We start from the raw sequence: 13,549 nt of genomic DNA, 5'->3' as shown, positions 1-13,549 counted from the left end.
TTATGACTATCAATAGAAATTTGACGCGTCCAACACTTTAATTTAATTGTCTGATCAACGCCTTAGATTGATGAGGAGTGTGATGACTAGTGCCTAGGACCTACCTAATTATTTTCTAGCTTTTAGTATTATTATTACTTAATGTAAGTATTGTTTTCAATAAAACAATTTAACTCAAGGTTCGAAACGAGCTCAAGGCCAGAACAATAATTTTTTGTAATAATTATTGTTCTTTTAATTTTTCTATAATTGAAAAATGGTATTTTTTTTTTTTTTGGAATAGTGAGTAGAAAAATTTTCAGACAACCGGCTATATCTGCGCAGATAGATCCATTTCGAAGGGTGCTAAGCCTTCATCATCTGTACGCTTTAGGCACGCTGCGTTAACTATATATGTAGTTATACAGCGGTGTTTGGTTTGACTGATAAATTGCTACTTCTGTTCCTCTTTACCAACTATATTTGATCAGCGTTGCGCCATCTGTTGCAAGACACTGATAATGTTGGATTTGCTTATTGTCAATTACTTTGTTTGACATTTCGAACCTTGAATTTCTTAATAGGCCGATAAAACAAAAACATAACCGTTTAACTTAAATTTTTTTTAAATTATTTTATTTCCAAGTTTTTAATCTTTATTTAATTGCCTATTATTTCTCATTCTATTTAGTTCATTTAGTGACTCATTAGTACACGGACTCTTTCCTGACAATTTGTTACAATCTAAGTCCTCAATACATAATCCTTCCAAAAACTTTATTCGACTCTGCGCCACGTATGCTTGTCCCTCCTCGAACTCACTTCTACCAGACTGTATGTAATATTTGTTCCAAATATGAGCCAAATCGGACCACACGTACGATTTTTTGAATATCTCTATCCTTGCGCCACCTAGCGGGATTTTTTCATGAAGTGATTTCTATTTCTGTATGTAATATGTATTGCAAATATGAGCGAAATCGGACCAAAAATACGAGTTTTTTAATATATTGATCCTTGCGCCACATTGTGGCGATTTTTTTCATACGTCGCTTCTATTCATGTATGTAATATGTGTTCCAAATATGAGCCTAATTGGACCACAAATACGATTTTTTTGAATATCTCGTTCCTTGCGCCACCTGGCGGCGATGTTTTTCATATGTCGCTTTCTATTCATGTATGTAATATGTGTTCCAAATATGAGCCTAATCGGACCACAAGTACGTTTTTTTGAATATCTCTATCCTTGCGCCACCTAGCGGGATTTTTTCATGAAGTGATTTCTATTTCTGTATGTAATATGTGCTGCAAATATGAGCGAAATCGGCCAAAAATTCGATTTTTTTAATATATTGATCCTTGCGCCACATGGTGGCGATTTTTTTCATACGTCGCTTCTATTCATGTATGTAATATGTGTTCCAAATATGAGCCTAATTGGACCACAAATACGATTTTTTTGAATATCTCGATCCTTGCGTCACCTGGCGGCGAATTTTTCATATGTCGCATTCTATTCATGTTTGTATTATGTGTTCCAAAGAGGGTTGCGCGTTTACAACATTTTTGGATTGTTTACACTTTCATTGTAAATAATGTAAACAATTGTAAACATTTACCAGCATATGTCATTTCAACTTATATTGTAAACTGTCAAGTCCAAAAGATCGATTTGAAAGGTCCAAAAAGTTACTTTTTTTATTATAAAATGAAAATTCACCAAAAAATAAAGAATCGGACAGTGAAAATAAATAAAACATATTAAAATACTAAATATTAAACCCTGGTTCCAAATATGAGCCAAATCGGACCGCAATTACGATTTTTTGAAATATTTCGATCCATGCGCCACCTATCATTCATATTAATGCATTGCCATCGGGTTGTGAACTATATACCAAGTTTCAAGCTTGTAGCTTATCGGAAAGTACTTAAATTTTAATTACAAAATTCGTTCACGCCGTGCGGCCGGCCGACCTGTCAAGTCAAGCTAAATAAAACCGTTTAGAAGGTGGCAAATCGGTTTTTTCGCTCTCCTCAAAAACTGGCTTTTTGGATATTGAATATAAGACAACAACACTTTCTTTTCTTCCACTCAACCTCCAAAGGCCACTCGCTCAAACGTGTAATCATGGAAACCTACATTTTTCATAAAAATTTACGATGTTTACACGGCTAACAAGCTTTTCGAGGGGCTTGCGAGCTTTAATGAGCTGCTCTAATTCGCATGAAATTTTACTTTTACATAAGCTTCCTCCTTCTAATTTTTTCCAGCTTTGAAGACACTCGCCGCCTGCTTGAAGCCACACGGAAATGGCAAATGAATATATCAAGTATGAAAAGTTTGTACGAACTTGAAATGGAGACTTTAAACTATTACACAGCATTAGGCACGATCTGCGATATTTTGCTACCTCAAACAGATTGCAATTTGAACCAACACTATGAATACAAAATTCAGCAATTGAATGGCATGTTGCGCAAAATCTTAAATTTAGATATGCTATGCGCACTAATCGAAGATATTTTCCAATTAATTTTCTTGCGCTGGGAGCATTTGCGTAATACTTCAAACCCACATCTATTCGGTTTAACTCGTAGTAATCGCCCTCCATCTGGTTACTCCACCGACTCTAGCAGTACGCCTGAGATGGTGGCTGAGACTCCGACTGCTTCAGCGCGCTCACCGCAAACTTCATGTGGTAGCGATTTACGTCTTGGTTTCATTTGTTCCGGTCAAGCCTTGCAACTCATTTTTAGTTTTCTCAAAAATTTCATAACCAAAAAAATACATTCTGAAGATTATAAACACTCGTCCAAACGTGTACAACACCGTTTCCAGCGCATTGTTGATGTAATAACTGAAGCACTGTGGAAATATTCTGTTCTAGAAAAAGTCGATGCGTCACTTAACTTGGCAAATGTACAACAAAAGCATGGCTTAGACACCGAAGAGCTAATACAACTGGTACATGTACATGCTGATGCTGTGGAAAAATCGTCGAGTGATGATGATAGCCGTGATCGTAATAATCACGCAAGTTTGTCACGTCGCAAAGCGGCACGTAAAAAACGTCGTGCTACAATTGTTGGTGCAACAGGCTTAACAGGACATAACGCAGTGCGCACAAGTGATAATAATAGTAATACTAATAAAACGAATGTCATGGTTAGTAGTGTTACTGCTGTTGAAGATGAAGAGCAAGGTGATGTTGTGGATGAATTAAAATCTCGTCAAGAATTTAAACGCTTAACAGCACGTAGTATAATACCGCAAATGTTGGGTTCACCAGAGAATTTGGCTATAATGGCGTTATCTTTAAAAAATTTCAATGATGCAAAATTTATTATTGAGGTAAGTTCGTATTGGCTGTTGTTGGAAAGTACTACATTATATTATAAGGTGTTTGATTTGATGCCGACAATAATACATTTTATACAGTGCAATCTTAAATGCTCAGTTTTCTGTATTAATATTTTAACAAAAATGCGATACCTTTTCAGCTAAGACAGGACGTTTTTGAAAGTAGTTCTGACATAAATATTATCTTTTTCTTCCCAAGACCGGTGGATTTTTATACTCAGCTGAGCAGAGCTCACAGAGTATATTAATTTTGTTCGCATAACGGTACCCCGTAACGGCATAAACTAAAAAAGAAATTCATCTAGGCATGTCCGTCCGTCCGTCCGTCTGTCCGTAAACACGATAACTTGAGTAAATTTTGAGGTATCTTAATGAAATTTGGTATGTAAGTTCCTGGGCACTCATCTCAGATCGCTATTTAAAATAAAAAGAACGAAATCGGACTATAACCACGCTCACTTTTTCGATATAGAAAATTTCGAAAAACCGAAAAAGTGCGATAATTCATTACCAAAGATGGATAAAGCGATGAACTTGGTAGGTGATTGACCTTATGACGTAGAATAGACAATTAGTAAAATTTTGGACAAAGGGCGTGGCACCGCCCACTTTTAAAAGAAGGTAATTTAAAAGTTTTGCAAGCTTTAATTTGGCAGTCGTTGAAGATATCACTATGAAATTTGGCAGTAACGTTACCCCTATTACTATATGTGTGCTAAATAGAAATTGGCAAAATCGGATGACTTTAAAAAACAAAATTTTTTTTAAGTCAAATTTTAACAAAGAATTGAATATATTTACAGTATATGTATAAGTAAATTACGCCAACAATCAGCTCCAGTAATGATATAAATAAAAAATAAATGTAAGGCGCGATAACCTCCGAAGAGATCTAAGGCCGAGCTTCTCTTCCAATTTGCGTCGTGCTCCTCTTGATTTTTCCTTACAAATTGGCCGGACGGGACCTACATGTTTTATGCCGACTCCGAACGGCATCTGCAAGGCAGATGAGTTTTCACTGAGAGCTTTTCATGGCAGAAATACAATCGGAGCGCTTGCCAGACACTGCCGAGGGGCGACCCCGCTTAGAAAAATTTTCTTCTAATTGAAAAATCTTATTTCTAAAATTTTGATGTTGCTTTGCCCGGGAGTTGAACCCAGGGCATACGGTGTGATAGGCGGAGAACGCTACCATCACACCACGGTGGCCGGTGGTGGTTCAACAAAATACAAAAATAAAAGAAAATTTCAAAATGGGCGTGACTCCGCCCTTTTCCATTTAATTTGTCTATAATACTTTTAATGCCATAAGTCGAACAAAAATTTACCAATCCTTATGAAATTGTGTAAGGGCATAGCTTCTGTGACGATAACTGTTTTCTGTGAAAGTGGGCGAAATCGGTTGAAGCCACGCCCTGTTTTTATACACAGTCGACCGTCTGTCCTTCCGCTGGGATGTTAACACGATAACTTGAGCAAAAATCGATATATCTTTACTAAACTTTGTTCACGTACTTATCTGAACTCACATTATCTTGGTATAAAAAATGGCTGAAATCCGACTATGACCACGCCCACTTTTTCGAAAATTTCGAAAAATGTCATAATTCTATACCAAATACGAAAAAGTGATGACACATGGTGATTGGATTGGTTCTTTGACGCAAAATATAACTAGAAAAAACTTTGTAAAATGGGTGTGACACCTACCATATTAAGTAGAAGAAAATGAAAAAATTCTGCAGGGCGAAATCAAAAGCCCTTGGAATAATGGCGGGAATATTGTTCGCGGTATTACATATATTATCATTAATACCTTTAATTTGATACCCATATCGTACGAACACATTCTAGTCACCCCTGGTCCACCTTTATGGCGATATGTCGAAAAGGCGTCCACCTATAGAACTAGGCCCACTCCCTTTTCAAATACTCTTTAATTCCTTCCATTTGATAGCCATGTCATACAAACACATTCCAGGGTTACCCTAGGTTCATTTTCCTACATGATGATTTTCCCTTATTTTGTCTCCAAAGCTCTCAGCTGAGTATGTAATGTTCGGTTACACCCGAACTTAGCGTTCCTTACTTGTTCTCATAACGTTAATTAAGTTTTATTGAATTATTTATTAAACACATGTTTTTGAGCGAACATTAATTAATCTAAATTCTATCTAAACTAATATTATAAAGAGGAAAGATATGTTTGTTTGCCTGAATAGGCTCCGAAACAACTGCATCAGTTTTTATAACAGGGTTTGTTAATAGAAAACAAGGGGTATTTTGATTTCGTTATGCCAATCCGTTTCCGGGATACTTAAATATGGACGAGGGGTAGCCCTATATTATGATTACAATATGTCTTAAAAGGAACTGACGAGAGAGTACGGTAAGGGAGAAATAGAGGCAGGTGGAAATGAAGATGGAGTTGGTTGTGGAGAGAGGATGGGGAGATAAAGAAATAGAGAACAAGAAATTATTTTCACATAACGAGGTGAATAAAATTTTGTGCAGGACATCCAAAAAATTTGTATTTGAATTAAGATGGAAACATAGTGCGCTTACGTAGCGATGTGCGATCAAATATTTTTCCTTGAGTTTTCTAATTATTTCAACAAATTCCCTACGCATAAGCTGCAACTCATCAAATATGTTTTCTTTGAAAAAATTTTGAAATGTTTATAATTTTGTAATCACCACTTAAGTATTTTGCTTTTTTTATCACTTTAAAACACCCTAAAGATCAAGATCTCACAAATAGTTCACAGGCTTGAAGAGCAAATATTAGAAATGTAAAAGCTCGCGATAGGGAATCGACCTCTGAGCTTTTCAAACGCCTTCGGAATCAGAAAGAAAGACAATAGATGTGAGCAACTATAGTTCGCAATAGAATTTTAGCCTACACTATGAGATTAGCTTTCAGATACTATCCCCAGTTTGATTCTGCTCAACAGTCTTCCGTCCAAATCGGTGTCATAGATAAGATCTGCTCTAAATGTTGCGCTAAAAAATAAGCTGATGAACATAATAGTTTGTGCCGTGTTTCTGGAATTGCCTATATTTAGGAATAGGAAATAATAAGTAAAAGAGCAAAATTAGTAAAAAAGGAATTAAGGATATGAAATAGGTGTAAGTATATATGTAATAATAGCTATAGGTAAGCAGGTAAATAAAATAAAACAGCAAAAAAAATATACTGCTCATTACTCAAAACGACTGCAAAAATGTCGACGTGCGACGCCGGGCCGGGCAGCTAATATGCTATAAATATATTGTGGCGAATATTGGCAGTTCTATACATCACTATGCTGCTACTAAACAAATGCACAAGAGCAATAAAGCAAGCAGCCACACTTATTTACATGAACACATCAAAGCAAGCAGCCGCACATACACATAACCAGCAGCTTGAAGAAAGAGAAACAATCACACATCACGTTATCATCAGCTAATGCTGGCTGGCAACGGCACAAAAAAATGCTGCTGGTAACCATAGCAACGGGTGGTTGTGTGCGTATCGGGTGATTGTCGCTTGCCCGGCCACCACACAAGCAGAAAGCATCAAGCGCCATTTGTATTTAAAATTCGTAGCGTGCAGACGTAAACATGTCATCGGATGACGATTTTTTATTGCTTGTAAATTTTGCGAATTTTCATAAAAATTTTTTAACTTTTTTCTAATAATTGTTTCGAGTATGCAGATTTGTAGCTTATTCAATTTTAATATAATAAGATGCTAATCTTAAGCCACTAAGAAAATTACCTGATTTTTGGAAATTTATTTTCCATCCGACTATTGCATTCGTAGGTTACAATAAACCGCAACGTAAAATCTTTTTCTTCCGCGAACTTGCTCATTTCACGTTCTCACAAAACTAACACACTAATGCATGTCAATCACGTTGGTTACGAACAAACAGGCCAGCTGTCAAGCGAAAAAATCAAAAAATTTTGATTTTCATCAACGCGAAGCCGACAACAAGTACGTGTGAGCATGACTAGCGCTGATCGCTTGTTGCTATGGTTACCAGCAGCATTTTTTGACCGTTTCCAGCCAGCATAAGAGCAGAAGTTGGTACTCACACATACGCAGGCATATAGCGTAAATACCCTGCAAAAATTGTTGGATTACGTGTTCCATTTTCTTCATGTTGGAGTACTCTAACAATACCCCTTTGCAATGCGTTTGCGGACCACCATCAGCCGATCATTGCTCGTTTTTTAACGACCGTGATCACGACAGATGACGATCGAACAGAGTTGCCAAAAGTAAAATATTGCATACAAATAACTGATAATAAAATTTTACTATGGCAACTCTGATAAAATGCAACCGCGCACTGATTTTATGTATACATACTATATATAGAGAAATATTAGTTTATTTATTCACGGAAATGCTATATAACAAGAATATTCGTAGTATAGAGTATAAAAGTTGTATTGCCCCTCATCATTTACTTTCATTTTAAATTAAATCCACTCCGATAATTCTTTCCGACACAATTCCTCTTTAGTACTTTGGCATATGATCCCCTGTGGGTGCTCCATGGAGTACTACAGTGAAAGTACTTTGGAGAGTACTCTCACGTATGTGAATACTCACAAACAAAGCGAGAGTGAGATCACCTACTCCTCTCCTAGGACATCGAAATGTTAATTGGAGCACATTTTTTGTATGAATACAGATTAGTTTTGGAATACTCCTTTGGGAGTATAGGAGTATTCCTTACATTATTTATGGAGTACTCGCGTTTCTTGAAAGGTAACCAAGTGTGAAATACAACTGTTCCCGAAGGCATGTTCGTGAAAAGTCTAGACCTAGAAGATATATGCGAACGAGGCAACATATAGTATAAAGGCAGCGCAAGCTGAGGAATAAGAATCATTTTGATTTTAACACGCTTTAGCGAAGTACGCGAGTATTGTAATTGTAAAGTAGAGTTGTATTAAAGACAATTTTTCCACAGAAGGTGCATAATAATCAAAATTATCCAAAATTCGTTACAATATTTAACAAATCTAGAGCAATAGAATTTATTATAAAAACGTTTTCCTTGTAATGATGTTTAAATTCGACTGGATTTTGCCAAAACCCATTTACAACTCGGAGTCTAGCGGATCGCGGTTCGGCCTTGTGTAATTTATAGTTTCGAAAACAAATATCTTTGCTATGGAGACTTACTTGGAAAAGCCAGAGAATACCCAGAAAAAGTCTCTATTATTAAAAAAAATACTGCAAACCTGAACTGAAGTCGCAACCAAGCGAAACTGAAATAGTCTCTAATATAACTGCAAATGTCCCTGATCTTTACTTTCTAATTTCTACTTATTTATGTTCTTTAAGTTGGGAATTTCAAGTTGTGATATTTTTTAGAATACAAATAAGAACAAATATTTGTTGTTATTTCAATTGATTTGGTCATTTGAAATTCTTGTATTTGATATATTAAAATATTAAAAAATACTAAACGAATTTCTGTGTTTTTTCATAGACTTTCCACCTACAGGATACCGCACTAAATAGTGAGCTCAAATTTGTCGAGCAACAGCAGCAGACAAAGCAAAAACTCGCATCAATCTATGAAAATTACCTCCAAAAAGACCAACACATCAGCGCATCTGAGCAACCGAAAGCGACAGTTGAACAAATACGCAATGTGGCCGGCAAGGGGTTCGACATATCACGTATCATCAGCGTTATTGATAGCTTTGCGCTTGCGCAACGCATACAACCAACAATTGAACAGCAACAATTGTGCCATCGTTACATCAACAACCCACAGTATTTATTTTTGCGAAATTTCGATACTCCATATCTGAATGCATTCATAATCACAGATTTGGTATTGAATTTACCATTCAATCGTGAAATAACATCAAATGTATTAATGGTTATAAGAAGGCAACAACAATTAACCGGTGCTAGCATGACACGTTCGCTGCGAAATGAGATGAGCAACAACAGCACTAACAGCAGTGTCAGCATTAAATCATCCTTATATAAAGATATTGGCGCAATGACATTACTTGAAAATCTCAATGAATGCTTACAGCAGTTAGGAGAACAACAGCGTCTCTCGCACCTGCTCTACGATAATCACTATGCGCTGAGACCACGAAAGTTGGTATTAGAGCTGCAAAGAGAACGTGCATTTCAAACTGTCTTTCATAAAGTTGCAAACGAAATTGGACACTTTGATGATTTGAAAGCTCATGTGGGATGCTTTCATGATTTGCAATCAAAATGTAACTATTATCAACGTTTCATTAATTATATACAACAGTTGGCACAGTTGGTACAGCTGCGTGATCGCAATCTCGAATATCATACAAGCGCGTTATTGAAAATAAATATATGTAATGTTATTGGCGAATTGATATTCGAATGTAATATGACACCATTGGAAATTGAGGCAAACGTGGCGGCATTAAATTTGAATTTGGTTCATGTGTTATCTTTGAATGTGTGCCCCGAAATCGCTGGTAAATGTGTAAGTGGTGACAGCGTTGCTGCTGGTAGTAAGGGCAGTGGGGTCTGGCGTAAAATCAATGCCCAAAAAGCAGAAAGCATACTCAATTACGTAGCGAACCAAAATCCTCTTTTGGCTTGCCTTTTGCAAGGTATAATCAGCAACGTAACTGTGACTAGTATGCCGCTGCAGACAAATAATTTAAATACAAACTTCTTCAACCGGTTACTTGCACTAGAAGAGATTGAGTGTGTATCGGCTTTGTATGATGGTAACAAATATGTGGCAGCCTTACGCTCCGACTACTATCCAACTGTAAACGAAGACAGTGGGGTCAGTAAATTGACACAGCTGGAGCTACATGCGTTAGAATTGGGTTATCGACCCAAAAACAATCGTCAGGTACAAGCTGATAATCTAATTATACAATTAATCGAAGAAGACGCACGCTACATTGGTTGGGCTGGACATATACATGATGTAAGTATACGCGCTCAACTCATTCAAGCGAATTTCACGAAAATTGCCACCACACGCTTGGCAAAGGAACTAATCGAAACAACGCTGCAGCATAAACAAGCCTATCTGCTTATCCCCAATACGTTGCGTTGCCAACTTGAAGCGATTTTAGCTGATATTACAATTTATGCTAAAGTTTCTGAGGTGCTGTTGTTTGAGACATGGCCGCAGGCTTACGATTTCGGCATGAAAACGCCGACTACAATATTTGAGAAATTATTACAATTGCGCCTCTATAAATTATGCTATAAGTGGTGTTGCGTGGTAAAATTAGCCGAACGCTTTAGCGCACAAAAACAACAGTTTCTTGATAATTTACTTGCCGCTTTGCTTGAGTTGCATGATGTTGATGATGTGAGTGAATGTGCAGGCAGAGCTGCTGATGAGGAACTACAAAAATACTTACTACAGATACTCGAATTGTTTCCAGCGGCAGATGTTGCCAACTTCCTGGATGCAAATAGTGACAAGTTTCGTTCCGTTTATTTAATGAGTTATGCCGTTAATTATTTATTACATTGCTGCGATAGAAACGGTTCTCAAACCTATAGAAATTATAAAATTTCTTTAGTCATATTTGAGCAGCTAACTCCAAACGAACTTGCTCCATTTTGGAAACTATTCAAATATCCTCTACTGATCATTGAGCAGTTTTTAATGAATACAAAATTTGAAACGCTGACCAAAGTTTTGTCCGCAGTGCGTAAGTTACTCTCACAAATGGATGCGCAAATAATATGCTCCTTTTGTTTCGATAAATGCGGTCACATCTACGACATACATACGCGCCACACGAACTCGACACAAAAAGTGAGGTTCCAACTAGGCTCGGATACCAGCACCGGTCACACTTCTCATTCAGCTTTCATTTTGCTTAATTTCAATTTGTATCAGAAGAATCATGTTATCACAAACGAATGCATTGATCTCTTGCTACGCATATATGGCACAAAAGCATTGGATTATCATATCTCCGATAGCGCTTCTTCATCAGAGCGTGCCTCACAAACCACGGATATGCAACAGTCATTGGATTCACTTTGTGGCGCATTTCAAATGCCATCCACCGCACCAGCGCGTGAAGATTGGATAAGCGATGATGATGCCACTCATTGCATGTGCTGTCATCGTGCCGCTTTCACTATGCTTATTCGTCGTCATCATTGTCGTCGTTGTGGTCGCGTTGTTTGTTTTGCATGCTCGTTACATCGCATGCGCATACCCGATTTGTATGCGGATGTAGAGGTGCGTGTTTGCAATGATTGTTATAGTAAGACGGAAGAGGTACAACGTAAGCGCAGTACCCAAAATTCAGATACTGCGGAGGGAGGTGATAGCGCTGTTGTGGGTGGAGCTGATGCGCGTGCTCGTGAAAGTGATGCATATAAATGGCAATTGTGTGGTAACATCACACATGACAAGCTGTTGCGGGAGGAATTCTGTTATGAGCATGCTCCAAGTGTGGCTCTGTGTCTCTCCATTTTGACATTCCATCAGGGTCACCAGAAGTGTGTTGACCTCTTACTATATCATTGCCATAAACTGGAAAAGCTGTTCGTGCCGAATCCGGAAGTGGACTATGGACTGGTGGCGAAAATGATGAACTGCCTTGCGTTGGCTGCTAAGGTAAAGACATTATAACAATTTGATTTTTATGTGTTCAGCAAAGAGACAAAAAGTTGGGTAATTCACAAGAGTGTCGTATTCATGTAAAATTAAAGAGATTTTAGTTCTTTTCATGGTTTCCAATATAAAACTTGATTAAAGCATAGCACATACGGCGAATAGGAGACCTTGTGAATTGCCTAAACCACTTGCAGAACGGAAAGTTAGTTTTTTAGCTCAAAGGTTATTTAAAAAACTTGCAAAAATGTATGAATTTAACCCCACATCTCAGGTTAAAGTCATGCTGAATATATATCCAGTAGATATTGCTGGAAAGGCGGCCGCGGCAAAGTCGTTAGTCAGGCCCTTCTCCCCCAGCGGGTTAGGGGGGGTCAGAATATACCCGCGGTAGGTATGCCTGTCGTAAGAGGCGACTAAAATACCAGATTCAAGGGGCTGTGTAGCGCAACCCTGCAGGTTGCCAGCGCAACATATAGCTTCTCCAAACCCAATTGTCAACCTCAGCTATCCGCGGCGAATCCTGTTTCACTAACAGACGAGGCTCTGGCGACCCTAAGCTCCTTATGGAACTTGGGGTTGGGGAGGGAGGGGATGGCCTGAAGGTTTAATGTGGCCACATAAATCGTTCCCGAGATGGTCGGGCCAGCACCTTAATGGTGCTGTGGTACCGGAGCGTACCGGATCTGTATCCGGCAAAGGACCATCACATCGATAACACTCCCCAAAGCCTTCGGGGAGCAACCTTATCGCTACAACAACAACAACAACAACAGGCTTCTTGATATGGGCTGTGGGCTTTCTGACTTCGGACACTCTAGTCTTCTTACCAGTTTCGACTTTAATCCGGACAAAACGGACTATTGTATGCCGATAACTGCTCCCTATACAAGCTTCACCCAGGAATTCCACCGAGAGAGGAGTGCGGAAGAGGAATTATCTGGGGCATGGGACCGATTAACTTGTTCACGGATGGGTCGAAGTTGGACGGAAAGGTTGGTGGGGGTATTTTGTCAAGAGCTAAGTGTAAGCCGCAAGTTTAAGTTGGCTGATCACTGCAGTGTATTCCAAGCGGAAGTTGCTGAGATTAAGGATGCGGTGGATGAAATGCTATCCAGTGCTACTACGGTTAGGGAATTTAACATCTACTCTGATAGCCAAGCGGCTATCAAGGCCTTGAGCTCAACTACAGTGCGATCGAGGGTGGTCTGGCAGTGTCGGACCTCGCTTGCGATTGCAGCCACCTGTGGATTCTTCCTCCATAGCTGGGCCTCGTGTCAGCTCAGCAAACGTTCGGCGGACACCACCTCTTGCCGGGTAGCAAGATCTTTCTGGCCGAAAGTGGATGGCAGGAGGTCTGCTGAAATAATTGGGTTCACTAAGGCTCACCTATCAATGGTCATTGGGGTTTTTACAGGGCACTGTCCCATGGGTAACTAGGCGAAAGTACTTCGGTCGCGACTCACTTGGATCTGCCGAGGATTTATCCAGAGTTGAGATCGGTATCATTCGGAGCTTTATCGTTGCTACCCAACGATTACCTAAGTAGCTACATAGATCTAAGTTACTGTTATTTTTGTTGTATGTG

The 13,549-nt window shown here is 38.5% G+C and overlaps 1 protein-coding gene across 2 annotated transcripts in view; it reads left to right on the top strand.

The window, feature by feature from the left end:
• Sptz (Spastizin) overlaps positions 1–13,549 on the top strand; it is a 37,459-nt gene that overhangs the window by 9,557 nt on the left and 14,353 nt on the right. For both annotated transcript variants that reach the window (XM_067783465.1, XM_067783464.1), the window contains 2 exons: positions 2,257–3,337; positions 8,842–11,964. In XM_067783465.1, coding sequence (XP_067639566.1) covers positions 2,303–3,337; positions 8,842–11,964 — 4,158 coding nt within the window. In that variant the 5' untranslated portion in view covers positions 2,257–2,302. The remainder of the gene's footprint in view (positions 1–2,256; positions 3,338–8,841; positions 11,965–13,549) is intronic.

The sequence above is a fragment of the Eurosta solidaginis genome, chromosome 4 (assembly GCF_040869045.1).
Source record: "Eurosta solidaginis isolate ZX-2024a chromosome 4, ASM4086904v1, whole genome shotgun sequence".
Classification (NCBI taxonomy): Eukaryota; Metazoa; Arthropoda; class Insecta; order Diptera; family Tephritidae; genus Eurosta; species Eurosta solidaginis.
Note: the sequence above shows the minus strand (reverse complement) of the source record. Positions and strands in the feature narration are given on the sequence as shown.